This window comes from Mytilus californianus, unplaced genomic scaffold (assembly GCF_021869535.1).
Source record: "Mytilus californianus isolate M0D057914Y unplaced genomic scaffold, xbMytCali1.0.p SCAF_7, whole genome shotgun sequence".
Taxonomy (NCBI): domain Eukaryota; kingdom Metazoa; phylum Mollusca; class Bivalvia; order Mytilida; family Mytilidae; genus Mytilus; species Mytilus californianus.
The window spans coordinates 111,769,763-111,789,286 of NW_026262723.1; the positions used below are offsets into that span (position 1 = coordinate 111,769,763).

Below are 19,524 nucleotides of genomic sequence, written 5' to 3' on the forward strand. Positions count from 1 at the left end.
AAATTTTGGCAATTTTAAGATAAGGGAACTAACTCTAGTTTAATTTAGTGTATTTAATGTAAACTATCTCGCATCCAGCGTCAATCACAACATATAATATCATTGTTTTATACTGAGGTCTTTAATGCAGTCAAATTCAGTTAAAAGATCGCCAATGCTTATTTCCTCGAGAAATAATGGATCATAATGTGGTTGAAAATCAAACAATCTTTATAGTTTATATCCTTATCATATATTTCCCACATTTGGACATTGTGTATAGTGTTATTTGTGTGCTTATCCCACGGTCAAAATCCTGTAATTCAGCGGTTGTCGTTGGTTCATGTCTGCAAGGATTTTTATAGTACTATAAATCCTTGATGTCTGTCATATATGTTTTTCGTAAATTGTATTGTTATAAACAAGGATTTGTATAGTGAGACTATACAAATCCTTGTTATAAATTAGTCTGTTAGTTTTCTCGTTTTAATTATTTCTCATTTGCATTCTCCGTGCCTTTTATTGCTGACTATACGTAACGTATGGGTTTTCTCATTGTTGAAGGCCGTAAAGTGACATATGATTGCTTACATCCACGTCTTTGAACTCTGGTGGATATTTGTCTCATTGACAATCATACTACATTTCCTTGTTTTTATACTTATACTATAGCGTCTACTTCTACTTTGTATACATATAGTGACCGCCTTCAACACGCTGAAGTTTATGTCACTTGTACTAGTACTACACATGACTTAAGTGGAACCGTTTTTACAATAAAATTATTTTGAAAATTATGAATCAAAATTGATTATAGCATTTTTACATAGAACACATTTTTTTGATAAGAATATTATATAACTTTTTACACATGATAAATTTACAGATAATAGGTGTAAGTTGGGACAGCTGCTTTGAACGACTGTACAGAGTCGCTCATAACAATTCCCAGTGAAGGCTCTTTATATTCTAACTCGGTTTCTGGGTACCTGCATGTAAAACTTTGTAAGATTACGCATATGCTTGGTACTCAAATTGAACAATCTACTGATGTAGCTGTTTTTTCAAAGCTTTGGAGATTCCGTCTTCATTTTGACACTGTTAAATAAGTTTTTAACATTTGTCATTAAACTCGTCTTTTGCACTGCTTTCAGATACATAGATTTCTTTTAAGGAGATGTTCAACAACCGATGACTATCCTGGTATGCTTCAGTAGATAAAATACTTCAATGTCTTGAGTTCTCCACACAAAAATCAAACATTGAGAACTGTAATTTTAAAACAATGATAAATGCACGTGTATATTCACCTAACTTAAGTGAGTGGAAGAAGTTTTCACGTGGAAATCTTAGAACAAAGTAGTTTATCTAAAACCAATTTTGGTATAGGAAAATATCAAATCTTATAATTAACAATTTTTAGCAGGAAAGAACAATTCCAAAATTCCGCATCTCCGATCAACTATTGAAATTGATAGAGGAGGGAAAGTACCTAGACTTACCAAGTCAGAATCGTGTTTGTTTTAAATGCTCAATGAATGGAGTAAGGACGAAATTCATTTTATGCTCACCCGGCCCAACGGTCAACAGAGCCGAAATTGTCAGTTGACTCCTTATAGTGGTTAGTGTCCTTAAAAGACAATTTTTTTATGGCCGGTTGGGTTTTTTTTTTGCGTTTTGGGCAATAAAGTGAAACTTAACAGAAACAAATATCAGCAATACAAGATCAACGATAAAGAAATTTTAGTCATGAATTATATTCAAGTTCACAATGTTTGGAAGTGTCCATTGTTGAAGAATGAGAGATACAGGTTCGTAAGAGCCGCTAGTTTATTCCCCTGTAGGACAGGAATGACCTATTACATTTGATATGCAGATTGCCGCTATGTATAACAATACTATAGATAACTGCATGGGTCAATATATATATATATACTAGTATATGCACTATATAAGCAGGACCTTTTTTACATGGTACCTAGGTATCTTCAGCTGTCCGTCTTTCCATAACATTTTAGACACGGTTGTTTTGGTTATCCGCACCTTGATTATAGCCGCGAGTCGCGCCGCGGGGATATAGGAATGGAATCCGTCAGGCTATCGTTCCGTCCGTACAAAACACATCAATTCTCAGAGACCGATAAGAGCTTTCATACTTGTGGGACTATTTGTCATTATATTCCCTTGATTTTGCTGTATCGACAATCTTTACGGGATTATGAAACTTTCACACTTTTTTTAGTAGTTTAGCTATGACATCTTTAAAGAAAAAAAACTCAACAAAGATACCAGGATTACAACTTTGTACGACGGACGCTTGTTTCGTCTACAATAGACACACCCGTGTGGATGGAATAAAAAAGATAAATGCGCAATTCAAGTACGAAGACGAAGAGTATTAAGGACGGTGACTTTAAAACATACTCCGAGGACCTAAACACAATTCGTCTGAGTCCGATTTAAAGACAGCTCTTATAAAAAAGAAGATGTGGTATGATTGCCAATGAGACAACTCCCCACAAGAGACCAAATGACACAGAAATTAACAACTATAGGTCACCGTACGGCCTTCAACAACTAGCAAAGCCCATACCGCACAGTCAGCTATAAAAGGTATAGTATACTTGTTGTCTCTTTGACACATTCCCCATTTCCATTCTCAATTTTATTGGTTATATAAAAATAAGGAGATGTGGCATGATTTACAATGAGACAACTATCCATCAAAGTTCAAATGAAGTGGATGTAAGCAATTATAGGCATTCAACAATAAGAAAAACCCATACCGTATAGTCGGCTATAAAAGGCCCCGACATGAAACATATGAAACAATTCAATTCAGAAAACTAACGGCCTAATTTATAACAAAACAATTTACGAAAACAAATATGACGGACATGAACCACTGACAACCACTGAATTACAGGCTCCCGCCAGAAATGGGACGGGCACACACAGAATGTGGCGGGGTTAAACATGCACAACATAGGAACAAACTGTAAGAATTATAGTTGATTGTTTGCTTTCATGTGTTTCATGTGTTGTTGACCATGATATATCGCAATTTTGATCCGACAATTACTACGGGAATTATGAGACTTTAATGTTTTTTTTTTAGTATTGTGACAAAAAAAAACACCTTGTGAGCGCAAATCATCTGAGAACTTTTTATAGAAAGCTCTCATTTTTGGTAGGATTGTATACCAGTTGGCCATATTATACCATCATTTGGATCTGACCATTTTAAAGGGAGTTGTGGGTCTTTTGTCAACGGTTAGCATTGTGACAATAACACCTCGTGAACGCAACTCTTTCGAAACCTTTTTATAGAAAGCTCTCATATCTGGTAGGATGGTATGCCAGTTGACCATATTATACCATCAATTTTTTAAATGATTCAAAATTAAGGAATACAGCTCCCTCATGCAAAGCTATGATTCCTTGCCGGGCTTTTGTCTTTTTTTTCACCGGTTTTTTATAAGCTCTTCAATTTTTGAATAAGTTTTGGGTTTTCAAATATTTGACCTCGAGTATCATTGAAGAGACATTTATTGTCGAAATGCGCATCTGGCACAATAAAATTGGTACCGTTAATGTTATTTGATCTTGTCACTTTTAAGGAGTTATGGGACGTTGACTATTTTGTTTTTGGAGTATTGGACACGTATGTTTAGTATTCGACAATCGATTGAATTGACTTTGTATAGAAATTACTATTTATTGTTTAGTCTATTATGATACATATATATGCTAGAGCTAATGTGGTGCTGTTTTATTACTATTTTTTTGCATGCTGCATACCTTGTTTTACTTGCTATTGTATATGTTTTTTTATTCGGTGAAAAGCTCGTTAGAGCTTATGTTTAATTTTTACTTACTTACTTACTTACTTACTTACTTACTTACTTACTTACTTACTTACTTACTTACTTACTTACTTACTTACTTACTTACTTACTTACTTACTTACTTACTTACTTACTTACTTACTTAGTCAACTCAATTCACTTGTTTGACATATCGATAGTATCAATCGTATTCAATCGTTGCGATCGTTTAAGAGTTGATCAATTCTATCAACTGTCTCATCTGGTTTTCAAGGGTCACGATCATATCAATCTTAAATCACAAAAAATACATTGGTTTTCTACCTATTAGTACCAACATAACGAGGACAAACGAATCTTGAAGTACATTTTCCAAAGAGGTACGGGAATAAATGTTTTTATTACATTGGTAGCATTGAATTACATTGATTTCCCAGTCAAATAAAAACCGATAATTTCACATGTGAAATAAACGTGGTTATTTCACTCTCTGACGTCATACAACAATAGGCGTTGTCAAGACGTCGAAAACGTCGGATCAAAACAAATTGTGAATGCGTAGAAAAAAGATATAGTTCCTTACATTTTCTACATTAATTTCATTAAAAAAAAGCCATTTGCCAATGTAATAAAAAGAATAACTAATCAAAGAATTCAAATATCGAAAAATATTCAACTCGTGACCGAACAACACTGATAATTAACTCATGCGCTACGCGCATTCGTGAATTAATGTGTTGTTCGTCACTCGTTGAATATTTTTCTCTATTTGAATTCTTCGATTAGTTATTCTATAAGTAACGTAAACTGTAAAACTATATTTGTTACCAAACATTTTTATTGAATTGACTGAGTTAATATTTGTTAATCAATCTTGTTCAGTTGTATCTATCGTACCGATCGAAGGCTTGCAATTTTGATTGAGTTGATTGAGCTGATATTTTTTAATAATCGTTTTCAAATAGATTCTACAACTGCATCGCGTGTGATACCCGTAACCAGATATTTCTCCATTCGAGACAGGTAAATTTTAATATCTTAAACGAGAGTAATCTCAGTTTACAATTTTCTCAATTAAAGCTAATAGAGACATATTATATAGGTTTGAACGTTGTTTTCAATTTAGACTTGTTTATATTTTTTTCGTTTGGGCTTGTATTATATTTTCCTTCGGGTTTATATGATCCGTTCATCCTATTTCTAATATTTCGACTCTTCAAAATTCAAGGTGTCTATCCTAAATTGAGGTAAATTATATGGCCTTCCAAATACCGTTTCGATCCCTAACATCACTGAAGAGACATTTATTGTCGAAATCCGGATATGGTGTACTAATTTTTGCACCTTTTGTTTGCGGTATACCATCTTTTCCGCAAGTTTATTGTTTTCTGTTTGGTATTAAATTAATAATGTTAAAAGATCCATTTTGTAACATCCTGTGATCCGTTTATTTGACAATCGCCAATGGCAGTCAGCAGGGTTTAAGAACATCTGTTGTTCGACCTGTTAGTCAAATCCGTTTTGTTAAAATATACTTTTTCACTTTTTTGGTCTTTTGGAAAATGTTGTTTGTGCTGTATTTAGACCCCTCTATCAAGAAATTTGTTTTGCATGCACACGTATAAAAATTGCGGTTTTTATCAAACGCAATCATAGGTTTGAATGTTGTTTTCAATTTAGACTTGTATATATATATATGGTTTAAGAACATCTGTTGTTCGACCTGTTAGTCAAATGCGTTTTGTTAAAATATACTTTTTCACTTTTTGGTCTTTTGGGAAATGTTGTTTGTGCTGTATTTAGACCCCTCTATCAAGAAATTTGTTTTGCATGCACACGTATAAAAATTGCGGTTTTTATCAAACGCAATCATAGGTTTGAACGTTGTTTTCAATTTAGACTTGTTTATATTTTTTCGTTTGGGCTTGTACTATATTTTCCTTCGGGTTTATATGATCCGTTCATCCTATTTCTAATATTTCGACTCTTCAAAATTCAAGAGTCTATCCTAAATTGAGGTAAATTATATGGCCTTCTAAATACCGTTTCGATCCCTAACATCACTGAAGAGACATTTATTGTCGAAATCCGGATATGGTGTACTAATTTTTGAACCTTTTGTTTGCGGTATACCATCTTTTCCGCAAGTTTATTGTTTTCTGTTTGGTATTATATATATATGTCTCTGGAGTGAGTATTTGAACTATGAACTTTTGACCCTTGCGATGACTCTGTCAAACTTAAATTCCAAACAGGTAGTTGACGCTACCAGTTTCAGGGGATAGATTTTTAAAACCCTATTTTCAAAAGTGTTGTTAATTGAGTATGAGTTGTCTGGAAAACAGGAAGCGGGATTCGTTAAAAAAAGGGTCGAGATTTGGAGGTGGCGAGTTAATTTTTGTTCATCCTGTCAAGTACAATTATGACACACGTTTCCTTCCCCGCTATCAATGATTCCCAATATTATGATTCACGATACAAAAACCATGCATTTTAAACATTTAAGAACTGTAGGTAACAACAGTAGGTTACTGTTTTCAATGTGGAAACCTGAAAATAGCTGCCGAAAGATATTATTTTAGCAGTTGCTATCACTTTTCGTTCGTTCATTCTACATTTTCACACTTGTATTTTTAACATCTCACAGACACTTGCCTCTGTAAAAAAACATACCATTAGGGCTGTGCCTATATATAACACTAGTACTTTTCTGGCTTTTCTGTAGTACTCATAATTATGACGTATTGAAAGGCTATTTAAATTTTTTTTCTGTGATGCATTCTTACACCAAAATCATGAAAATAGCCTTTCAAGACGTCATAATTATTTGGACTAGCTTTTCCGTATAATGGCACTCTGTCTTTAATTTGGGGTATTTCTATTCCACGCTCGTCTTTTCAAATAAAACTTATGCCATAAACCTACATTAAATTACCTACACAATGGTGTATAAACTCATCATACATGTAGATGCAGGCAAAAAATATTTTCTTGGACTCTTAATCCAATTTATCAACATGTGGTTCGTTTGATTTTAGTTCTTTATTGATCAAAATTCAAATATGATGTCAAATTATCTTGCTTTCCATTGAATTTCCTATTGTGAAAAAAGGCGACCATGCCTGGTGACGTCACATAGAAAGAACACACCTTTTTTACAGATCATTCGAAAAGAAGGACTAAGTTTGTCTGTATATATATCGTCTAAAAATCATTAGAGAAACCGATTCTAACACCAAATCATGTGCAGTACGATATTTCTACACTCTTGACAATTAAATTTTGAATGGCATTTTACATACACTGTATTTGAAAATTTAACTGTCTCAAGTGGATAAATATCATATCATACGTGATGTAGTGATAGAATCTATATGTATGCTAGACATGCATTTAGTCTACAAAAATCTCATCAGTGATGCTCAAATAAAAAAAAATGTCTACACAATAGTATATAAACTCATCATAGATTCCAGGATTAAAATTTGGTATGCCAGGCACATTTTGTCTACAAAAATTTCATCAATGATGATCAAAAGAGTTAAAAAGGCCAAATAACGCATTGAGGACCTGTATAAAACACATACGGTACATTCGAGGATTCCATTTGGTCAATCTTCATGCTAAAAATTTATGAAAATATATAACATTTAAGGAAAATTCAAGATAAGTAAGTTATTGAACCCTACCTTTAAAACTATATGAATTTTATCATTTATCTAAGCTGTGATATGGAAATTATCCCTATTAGAATAATGTTTCCTTATCTGAAGGTAAATGTACTGACATAAATTTCATGTCCAACAAACGCACAAATGAAGTAATCTAACATTGTGTCAAACCAAATACTCTGACTGAAAGATAAAGATTAGAATTAACTGTATTAGAAATTGTGTCTATGGTATTGTTAAAATAAAATTATGTAGCATATACATATTTCTTACAACTCCTGCTGATTTAACTACGATGCAAAAAAAGAATATGAAATCAGGGCTCGACATTACCGTTTGTCCGACAAGTCGTCATAGGCATCGGACAAGTAGAATCACCATATAAGTTGTCCATGATATATAACATCTATAACTTTCAAGGCTTACAAATGCCTTAAACGTGAACTATTTTTTTATTGATCATACGAAATCTTAATTCATTGATTGAACCAGGGAAGTGTAAGTAAGGGGAGGGAAATCAATGATAAAACATGCTGACTGGCAGAAGCTTTCATATCTAGTGATAAATCCAGAGGGATCTGGGTCGTCGAAATTGCGATCTTTGATATGTTTTATTCAGATGGGATTCACAAGGTGTTTTTACACATGTATATTGATTGTTTACCTGCGATATGGAATCAAAATAAAAATTGATTTAAGAAAATTTTGATTCACTGTTGCAGCAGCACCCCTATGACTATAGAATGGATATGTTCTATTCATCCTCATCCCCCCACCCTGGGAAATTTGATATAACCAGTTTATTTACGGTGAATAAAGGACAGATTTCAGTCATTTTCGTAATTTTGAATGACGATGTTTTATAGTTTTGAGGGAAGTTTGAGAATCAGTTTAATTGAGACACTATTTAAAAGATTTTGGGGAAATTTGAAGATAAAACAGTATTTTATAGTTTTAGGGAAATTTGAGATCAGTATATCTAAGATAGCATTTCATAGTCATGATAGTTTGGGGGGAAATTCAAGGATCAGTATTTATGAGACAATAGTGAAAAAAGCCCTATTAAAAACAATAATTTCTTGAATATTTTAGTGTCTAAAAGGGTCTTTTATTCAAAACAAACAATAGTACAAATTACAGGTCCAGAAAAAAAATTTCCCCCGAATTTTGAAATCTGGGAGGGGGGAGAAATTGAGGATATAGCCAAAAACCTGATGATATCGGTAGTGATGATAATTGATTCCATCATAAACTCCAAACATGATAGTGACATTGAGTCAGAACTTACTTTGGAATGGAAAATAACCTTTAATAATAATAGAACACTTTTTGATGTAATATTCTTTATTTAGTTACAGACAAATTTATATAACACAACAAATTATTGTCTTCATCAGATATGCTAAAAGCCAAATGTGTGACTGTGCATATTATTATCAATGTTTAAGATTTTTAATCTTGGATAATCCAATTTGGGCAAGTGAGTTAAGAGTTAAAGTTGATTTTCTTGCAACTTGTCAGAATGGACAAGTTAGAAAAAATAATAATGTAGAGGCCTCGAAGTTGTCAAATTTTCATCATCTTTTACTAGTTTCTTTCTTTTTTAAATTCATTCTACTGAAGGAATGTCAAGTTTTCAAAGTGTAAAATATATGTTTTCCCTAGTCTACCATATTAGGAGAGGGTGGTATAGGGTTATTTTCCTGCAACGTGTTTTGCCATTTTTATTTCATGTGCAGCCGTGAAAAAGGTTCGTTATTCATCGTGTTTCGTGAAATTGGTAAAAAGATCAACCTGCAAGAAATTTTTAATTGTTTGTTCATCGTGAAATGGCAATTTTATTTCGCGTTCTTCCATGCAGATATCCCCCCTTTACGCCCCTCTTAGGAATGCCAGAAAATAATGTTCAAAGAAATATAAACAAGCATACTATGAAAAGCTATCCCATGTGCAATGTTTTTGTTGTACAATATTTAGCTGTCAGAACATGATATATGCAGTTTAATTTGTGTTAGTAAGATTCAACCACAATATGTTAAATTTGTGTTAGTAAGATTCAATCACAATATCTTTAATTTGTATTAGTAAGATTCAACCAAAATATCTTTAATTTGTATAAGTAAGATTCGACCATATATCAACCAAAATATCTACAGGAATCCAATATGTCATGAATGTTATGAATGTCACATTGCTGGTGTTTGTTGAAGGTCCAAACAATAAATTCAATCATTAGGTTTAAATACACAATGTATACTGAACAAAATTACCAATTATTACCGGTAGATATAAGAAGATTTTGTATGAGTGCCAATGAGACAACTCTCCATCCAAGTCAAAATTTATAAAAGTAAACCAATATAGGTCAAAGTACGGTCTTCAACATGGAGCCTTGGCTCACACCGAACAGCAAGCTATAAAGGGCCCCAAAAATTACTACCGGGTAGTGTAAAACCAATCAAACGGGAAAACCAACGGTTTAATCTATATAAAAAACGAGAAACGAGAAACACTTATGAACCACATCAACAAACGACAACTACTGAACATCAGATTCCTGCACAGATCATAAATGTAACATTGTTATCTTTATTTTTTTCAGTTAGATAAAATGTTGATGCCTGTAGCATTTAGATTATATCCAGTAGAGAGATTGATTCAAGGACTTAGAGTATTATTTAACGCATTCTATAATAAATATTTAAAAGTGAATAGTAAAGGATGTCCACCAGAAGTACTGTACCTGAGTAATAATTACCTCATTATAAACAAACCATTTGACGTTAAAATTAATAGTGATAACTCCGAGGAATACACTGTAGCCACTAATTTAACAGACCATTTCCCACAACTAAGTGATGAGAAGTTAAGTCATCATTTCAGGTAAATGATATTCTAGTATTGCTATTTCCAAGAAATTAATCGTGAATTTATTTATTTTCAATTTTTAGTCCCCAACTGACGAAGTCGAAGGGGACTTTAGGTTTGCACTCCGTCCGTCTGTCTGTCTGTCTGTCCATCCGTTAGTCAGGTAAATCAGTTTTCCACACTTTTTTTCTTCATGCTTGAAGATATTGATTTGATATCTGGTGTATTGTTTTATCAAGACAAGTTACAGATCAAGTTCGTAAAATTTTGTTCTGATGTGATTATTTTGTGCAGAGTTATGGTCCTTTGACTTAGAAAATTCACTAAAATAATCAGTTTTCCACACTTTTTTTTTGTCATTCTTGAAGATATTGATTTGATAATTGGTATATAGTTTTATCATGACAAGTTACAGTTCAAGTTTGAATTTTGTTCCAGTCTGATGATTTTGTGCAGAGTTATGGTCCTTGGACTTAGAAAATTCACTTATATAATCAGTTTTCAACACTTTTTTCGTCATGCTTGAAGATATTGATTTGAAAATCAGTATATAGTTTCATCATGACAAGTTACAGATCAAGTTCGAATTTTGTTTTTCCGGTCTGATGATTTTGTATAGAGTTATGGTCCTTGGACTTAGAAAATTCACTTATATAATCAGTTTTCAACACTTTTTTCGTCATCCTTGAAGAAATTGACTTGATATTTGTTACATAGTTTACACCATGACAAGTTATAGATCAAGTTAGAATTTTGTTCCAATACAATGAATTTTTAACCGGTAGGGGACTATGTATTGCCATACAATACTCACAAAATGCTTGTTTACATACTTTTTAAAAGCTGAGCAAAAGGTCAATTTAAAGCTCGTGAGTTGTCTTCTTCAGACTTTGTATATTAGCAGTATTTCTTTTAATAAATACCCCCAAGGTCATCCATGCTCTCCATGACAACAAATGTTTGAAATTAGAAAAATATTCCAGAAATCTATAAACGATTTTATTCATATAATTGTTTTGAGTATTATATGATGTTAATCATGCCAATTTGGGGACATAGCAAAATTTGTCATCATAGATTACCTGTTTTGAGCTCAAAGGCCATGTCAGCAATTGTCATTACTTGATGTTCATCTGATGTTGTCTATCCATTTACATTTCACATTTTGGTTTTCTTCTTAGAATTACTGAACAGAATGAAACTAAACTTTTAATAAATGTATCAACTTTTCAACTTTATCAACAAGTGTTTTAAGTAAGGTACTGATTTGTCTACAAACATGGCCATCTTAGCCTATTGTAGTTTCTCATTTGGTTGAGGTTAGGGTGGCTTGAATTTGAAAACATTCTTTAAGAATCATTGAATCAGTTGTAACCAAATTTGTCAGATATGTTTCTTTTAAGGTTTTTACTAAATTTTCTTATGCATATAAAGTGATAAAGTAGAAATGAGGCAAACAACCAAAAGAATTTTTGAGGTCAACATACAGTTTTTAAGAACAGACAGCAGTCCATACAATACATTACCCTACGCTAAAGTGTTAGACTCATAAACTGTTGCATTAAGGTCCGTTTCCTAGAAAATGAAAGGATATATCCGTTGCAGATTGGTAGTCATTTATAACTACTTCATTACTTTATTTATTAAGTGGTAATAACATTGTGAGTCAAACTTCACCTGCACACAAAAGTAGTAAACCATATGAATCTTAACATATAATCTCACATTACTATTATTAAGTTATTTGATTTAGTGGCAGTTCCAGGTTAAAAAAAAATAGGTGTCCAATAGTGAACACTGAAAAAGAGGGGATGGTAGTAAAAAAAAATCACAAATCTTAATTAAAATAATACTGATAATCATTATTTAATGAAAATAAAACAAATGAATTATTTTTATTTCAGATTTAATCATCGTTTAGATTATCCAACTAGTGGAGTGCTGAGTTTGTCATTGAACAAGAAGGCTGCAGCTAAAATACAGAAATTGTTTCAAAAAAGAAATATAAGAAAACATTATTTAGCTTTGGTAAGGACATTTATAACAGACCACTGGTAAGAACTTTCTTAACAGAGATTCTAAAGGGAAATGGGTTAAGTGAAAAAGCAATCTTTACTGGATGGAATTATGGTATAACTAACCGAAAAATCATTCTTTACTATATATGACCAATATTTCTATATCAATACTTCTTCAATGAAATCTAGAGACACATTCACACAAATTAAGAAATTAAAGAGACAAGAAACAAATTCAAGTTAACCAATTGACTGAATTCTTCTTGATATTAGGAAAAAAATACCTGAGAGATTACTAACAATAGTTTTAAGTTTTAACTGTAGCAAAAACTTTCCATTTGAAAAAAAAATAAAAAATTCATTGTGAGATGGCTGGTTTTAGTTCCAGATACAGGCTGAAGAAGAGCGCAGGTGATAACATCTTCAAATTTCTGCATTTTACTAATGTAAGAAATGTTAAAGAGAGGCCAAAGATACCAAAGGGACATTCAAACTCATATAAGTCCAAAATAAACTGACAATGCCATGGCTAAAATAGAAAAAGACAAAGAGACAAACAACAGTACACAACATAGAAAACTAAAGACTGAGCAACATGAACCCCACCAAAAACTGGGGGTGATCTCAGGTGTTCCAGAAGAGTAAGCAGATCCTGCTCCACTTAAAAGTATTCTTGTTTGTTTTCAAAGATGACAGCATTGTTGAAATCAGCATCACCACAGTTGAATCTTTGGGGATGGTGAATTTTGTGTACACCTTTGATTTAGCAAATAAATCAAGATGTAAAATTCATATTATAATATTTCTCAATTGTTCCATCCATTTAGAAATCTGCAATGCACATCTAATAAGCTACCTGACAGATCTCAACTAAGCTTGGTATTATCTGTCGCCCTCTCATTCTTGTAGTTTTGAAAGAATTGACGTGGGTTCCTGCAGGCATCCATATGTCAATCTGTCCAATTTTGAAGTGCTCTATCAATTTTTTTATTGATTTTGATATTAGAGGTTTATAACAACAAAACTTCAATCAAATTAGAATATCTGTACTGATTGAAATTGAGAGTTATTTGTCCCCCGGGAAATTTGAATTATGTGAAAAATGGCTTTATAAATACTATCATTGAACAATGCAATACATAATGGATTTGGCTAAAATTAATATCAAAGTTTTATAAAACAAATGTTGAGTTCAAAAGCTCGTACAAAAAGTATTAACATGGTCATTACAGCCCTTGAATCCTTACTGTACAGGTATTAACATGGTCATTACAGCCCTTGAATCCTAACTGTACAGGTATTAACATGATCGTTACAGCCCTTGAATCCTTACTGTACAGGTATTAACATGGTTGTTACAACCCTTAAATCCTTACTGTACAGGTATTAACATGGTCATTACAACCCTTTAATCCTTACTGTACAGGTATTAACATGGTCGTTACAGCCCTTGAATCCTTACTGTACAGGTATTAACATGGTCATTACAGCCCTTGAATCCTAACTGTACAGGTATTAACATGGTCGTTACAGAGCTTGAATCCTTACTGTACAGGTATTAACATGGTTGTTACAGCCCTTAAATCCTTACTGTACAGGTATTAACATGGTTGTTACAGCCCTTGAATCCTTACTGTACAGGTATTAACATGGTCATTAAAGCCCTTGAATCCTTACTGTACAGGTATTAACATGGTTATTACAGCCCTTGAATCCTTACTGTACAGGTATTAACATGGTCGTTACAGCCCTTAAATCCTTACTGTACAGGTATTAACATGGTTGTTACAGCCCTTAAATCCTTACTGTACAGGTATTAACATGGTGATGACAGCCCTTGGTCGTTACAGACCTGGTCATAACAGCACTTGAATCCTTACTGTACAGGTATTAACATGATGATTACAGCCCTTGAATCCTTACTGTACAGGTATTAACATGATGATTACAGCCCTTGAATCCTTACTGTACAGGTATTAACATGGTCATTACAACCCTTTAAACCTTACTGTACAGGTATTAACATGGTCGTTACAGCCCTTGAATCCTTACTGTACAGGTATTAACATAGTGATTACAGCCCTTTAATCCTTACTGTACAGGTATTAACATGGTCATTACAGCCCTTGAATCCTTACTGTACAGGTATTAACATGGTCATTTCAACCCTTTAATCCTTACTGTACAGGTATTAACATAGTCGTTACGGCCCTTGAATCCTTACTGTTCAGGTATTAACATGGTCATTACAGCCCTTGAATCCTTACTGTACAGGTATTAACATGGTCATTACAGCCCTTGAATCCTTACTGTACAGGACAGGGTTCATTAATCATGTTCTGAAAATTGTGTGGATGATATAAAATGCATGTTGATATAAAAAAAATGAATATTTCAGGTTGGTGGATATTTATCTGAACCATATATACTAGTAGATATACCAATAGGAAAGGACAGTTTTGTGGACTATAAACATAAACAATGTGCATGTACGAGTGAAGGATGTGTGGACAGTAAACATGCTATGACCTTGACAATTCTTCTAGAATATGGAACATACAATGGAATGCCAGCATCCAAAGTTTTAATGATACCATATACAGGTAAACACTTATGATACCGTATACAGGTAAACACTTATGATACTGTATACAGGTAAACACTTATGATACCGTATACAGGTAAACACTTATGATACCGTATACAGGTAAACACTTATGATACCATATACAGGTAAACACTTATGATACTGTATACAGGTAAACACTTATGATACAGTATACAGGTAAACACTTATGATACAGTATACAGGTAAACACTTATGATACCGTATACAGGTAAACACTTATGATACCGTATACAAGTCAACAATTTCTTCCTTGTTTTGATTTATGTTCAGCATATGCATTATTTTGTTGAACAAAAATTGCACTTTTATTAGAAACCACTGGGTCATATATATATGACAAAAAAAACAGCTTAAATGTTCTGTGCTTTTGAATGACTTAACTGTAAATCACTTTATTTCCTGCTTTTGTTTGTAATTTATTTCTGGCAGCATATGTAACAATCATAAGCAGATTTTTTAGAAACTTAAATTACAAGGTAAACAAATACATCATACAATTAATACTTGTTGCTCCTTAATAATAATACCTATTGATCTGGAGAATTAATGGCAGGATGAAATTGTAAATAAATGTGCTGGAAATCTTATTTCAATTTCTCCTGTATTGAAAATACTTTTAAAACCATTCTTATGTTGACATCATTATATCTGGGTAAAAGGGGGGACAACTTATTGTTCTTTATTTTCATATTACAATACAATACTTGATTATCTTTCTTTATATGAGATTTAAGATGTATTTATTATTTAACTGAAGGCAAAACTAATGTTGTTAGACTTCTTTGTAAAATTAGGTCTTTACTACTAGAACACTACTGTTTTATGTGTCAACCCCCTTGTAAGGTTCTTCACTTGGACACCACTGGTTTTGTGTCAAACCCACACTAAGGTCCTAGACTAGTACACTACTATTTTACAATGTGTTAACCCTAGGGAGATGCTTTTAAGAACCACAACAATGTTTACATTTTAGACTGGTAGTTAAAATCTTTTACTAGACCACCAATTGATTTCAATTCCACAATTGGTCTATACTAACGCTAATAAGTTAAAATAACACACCAATGCTAGTGGAAAATCCACACTTAGGTCTTTTATTATCACAATGCTGTTTATATATCAAATCCACATTTAGGGTTTTTCATTTTTCAATATCACACTACTGTTGTATTTTCAACCCAAAACTAGGTCTTTTACTCCATATCATTGTTTTGTATCAAACCCACAATTAAGTCTTTTGCTAGCACACCAATGTTTTGTAGTAAATCTTCAGTTAGGTCTTTTACTAGCACACCGATGTTTTGTAGTAAATCTTCAGTTAGGTCTTTTACTCCCCATCATTGTTTTGTATCAAACCCACAATTAGTTATTTTACTAGCACACCAATGTTTTGTATTAAATCTTTAGTTAGGTTTTTTACTAACACACCAATGTTTATGTATTAAACCCACACTTAGGTCTTTTACTAGCACACCAATGTTTTGAATCAAACCCACAGTATAACATGGCTTGACACAGGTTTTTAGAGGAACACATTACAGTAAATTTTTTCTTGCAGGTAGAACACATCAGTTAAGAGTACACTGCAACCTGATTGGTCACACTATTATTGGAGACTATACTTATAGTAATGAAAAGGACACAGCACCATATCGTATGATGTTACATGCCTATAGAATGATAGTACCTCTACAGGCGGAACCACTTGATATAATGTCACCGGACCCATTTCTAACAAGTGTAGATCCTAAATGGAAACCACATAAAATTATTACCAATTATGATGAAGTTGTAGAGGAAAACTTAACACTAAAGAATGTTAAAGAAAAGAACATATCTAGTTTAACATATCATACCATGAAAATTTATAATTTTCATTTTGAAAAGAATCCATTAAAAGAGTTTTCGTTTTATTTAAGTATATTTTCATGAATGTCAATTTCAGGATGATTTGCACAAATGCAACTCTGTGTTATGGTATGGATAGGGATAACTGATCTATTGCCATCACTTGACATCAACCCTTTCTTTGCCTTTGTAACTCACTTGACTCACAGTGTCAAATTGAGCTATTCTTATCACTTGGCGTCGGTCGTCATCTATAATCCATTATCTTTTTCAAAAACTCTTCTCTGAAACTACTTAGCCAGAATCATCATTGGGTAATCTTGATAAAAAGTTGTGTATCAGATGATCCCGCCTGCTGACTAACATGGCCCCCATGGCTAAAATTATAGGGGTAAAATGCAAGTTTTGTCTATTAACATATCTTAAAAATTGCTATAGATCAAGAAAATCTGACAGGGGCAGAAATGTTTAAAATGTTGAGATCTGTCTACTGTCAGATGACTTCTTATAGGAGTTATTGCCCTTAAATGATGAATTTTACCAATTTATTGAATTTATGCTCGTCTTACAAACTATAATATTGTTTTATTTAATTATATTTAAGTAGATGGCAATATTTGTATTGGTGGTACAAATGCCACTCTGTGTTATGGTATGGAAAATGTTGTGTATTTGGTAAAAGAATGTATTTTTTGCAATTGAACACGTGTCTGTCCCACATGTCAAGTGATGTTTAGATGCCGTCTCACTGACGTTAGCCTATATCTACTTTTATATTGTAAATTCCATTTGTTAAAAAGTATGGCAGTATGACCTTCTGCATTGGTGGCCTAAGTAGTTCTTCAACAGTATCACTAGGCTGTTCATTTGGAGGTTGTGGGTTTGAACCCTTCAGGTGGCAGGTGCATTCTCACCCAACCTTTATTGCCCCAATATTGCCTGCTTTCCTGCTGAAGGTTAGTGGTTCTCTACACTTCCTCTACCAATAAAACTGCCACCACGATAAAACAAAGAGTGCTGAAAGTGGCCTTAAACACCAACAATCAATTAATTAATCAGCATGACCTTGACATTATAATTCAACAACTTGAAGTTTTGTTGTATAGTGTAGAACTATTGAGAATATAATAACTAGATTTGTGGAACTGTAGCCTACTACATATGTAGAAGGGGTAGCGGTATGTAGAATAATTTTTATGTGTCAAATCTGATTGTTTTCATCACTATATCCCTATTAAGTTAAACAACAATTTATGTGTTGTGATGGGTTATTTTTTTACATTAATGTCTCTTAGGTAGTGCTTTGCAGACTCATCACAGCGTATGATTTTTTTGCCCATGTGGTTGTTCCTTCTGACATGTCATTGATATTGATATTTTTGCCCATGAGGTATTTCTTTGCTGACACATCATTGAGTTTAATATTTTTGCCCCTGTGCTAGTTTTTTGCTAACACATCATTGAGATTGATATGTTTGCCCTGTAGAAGTTCCTTGCTGACACATCATTTAGTTTGATATGTTTACCCATGTGGTAGTTCCTTGCTGACACATCATTGAGTTGACATTTTTTCACATGATGTAGTTCCTTGCTGACACATCATTGAGTTTGATATGTTTGCCCTGTGGTAGTTCTTTGCTGACACATCCTTGAGTTTGATATTTTTGCCAGTGAGGTATTTCCTTGCTGACACATCACTGACTTTGATATTTTTGCCCCTGTAGTAGTTCTTTGCTAACACATCATTGAGTATTGGTATGTTTGCCCCTGTGCTAGTTCCTTGCATAAATATCATTGAGTTTGATATTTTTGTCCCTGTGCTAGTTTCTTGCTGACACATCATTGAGTTTTGGTATGTTTGCCCCTGTGCTAGTTCCTTGCATAAATATCATTGAGTTTGATATGTTTGTCCCTGTGCTAGTTCCTTGCTGACACATCATTGAGTTTTGGTATGTTTGCCTCTGTGCTAGTTCCTTGCATAAATATCATTGAGTTTGATATGTTTGTCCCTGTGCTAGTTCCTTGCTGACACATCATTGAGTTTTGATATTTTTGCCTATGAGGTAGTTTCTTGCTAACACATCATTGAGATTGATATGTTTGCCCCTGAGGTAGTTCCTTGCTGACGCATTATTGAGATTGACATTTTTGCCCCTGAGGTAGTTCCTTGCTGACACATTATTGACTTTGATATTTTTGCCTCTATAGTAGTTCTTTGCTGACACATCATTGAGATTGATAATTTTGCCTCAGTGGTAGTTCATGCTCTATCATTATTGAGTTTGATATGTTTGCACTTCTGGTAGTTCCTTGCTAACACATCTTTGAGATTGATATTTTTGCCCATGAGGTAGTTCCTTGCTGACTCATTATTGAGTTTGATATGTTTGCACCTCTGGTAGTTCCTTGCTAACACATCTTTGAGATTGATATTTTTGCCCATGAGGTAATTCCTTGCTGACACATCATTGAGTTTGATATTTTTGCCAGTGAGGTAGTTCCTTGCTGACACATCCTTGAGTTTGATATTTTTGCCAGTGAGGTAGTTCCTTGCTGACACATCATTGAGTTTGATATGTTTGCCCATGTGGTAGTTCTTTGTGGGGACACATCATTGAGTTTGATATTTTTGCCCCTGTAGTAGTTCTTTGCTGACACATCATTGAGTACGATATGTTTTCCCC

At 33.3% G+C, this 19,524-nt stretch overlaps 1 protein-coding gene across 2 annotated transcripts; it reads left to right on the forward strand.

Annotated features, from left to right (window-relative positions):
* The first annotated feature begins 6,242 nt into the window (after window positions 1–6,242).
* On the forward strand, window positions 6,243–16,933 carry LOC127708576 (RNA pseudouridylate synthase domain-containing protein 1-like). Of its 2 annotated transcripts, none has more exons than XM_052213559.1 (5): window positions 6,243–6,320; window positions 10,080–10,360; window positions 12,250–12,373; window positions 14,762–14,966; window positions 16,551–16,933. In XM_052213559.1, the coding sequence occupies exons 2-5, from the start codon at window positions 10,089–10,091 to the stop codon at window positions 16,922–16,924; spliced, it is 975 nt and encodes a 324-aa protein (XP_052069519.1). In that variant the 5' UTR covers window positions 6,243–6,320; window positions 10,080–10,088; the 3' UTR covers window positions 16,925–16,933. The 2 variants fall into 2 exon arrangements, with proteins under 2 accessions (XP_052069519.1, XP_052069518.1); XM_052213558.1 differs by having other exon boundaries at window positions 6,243–6,316.
* The last annotated feature ends 2,591 nt before the right edge of the window (window positions 16,934–19,524 follow it).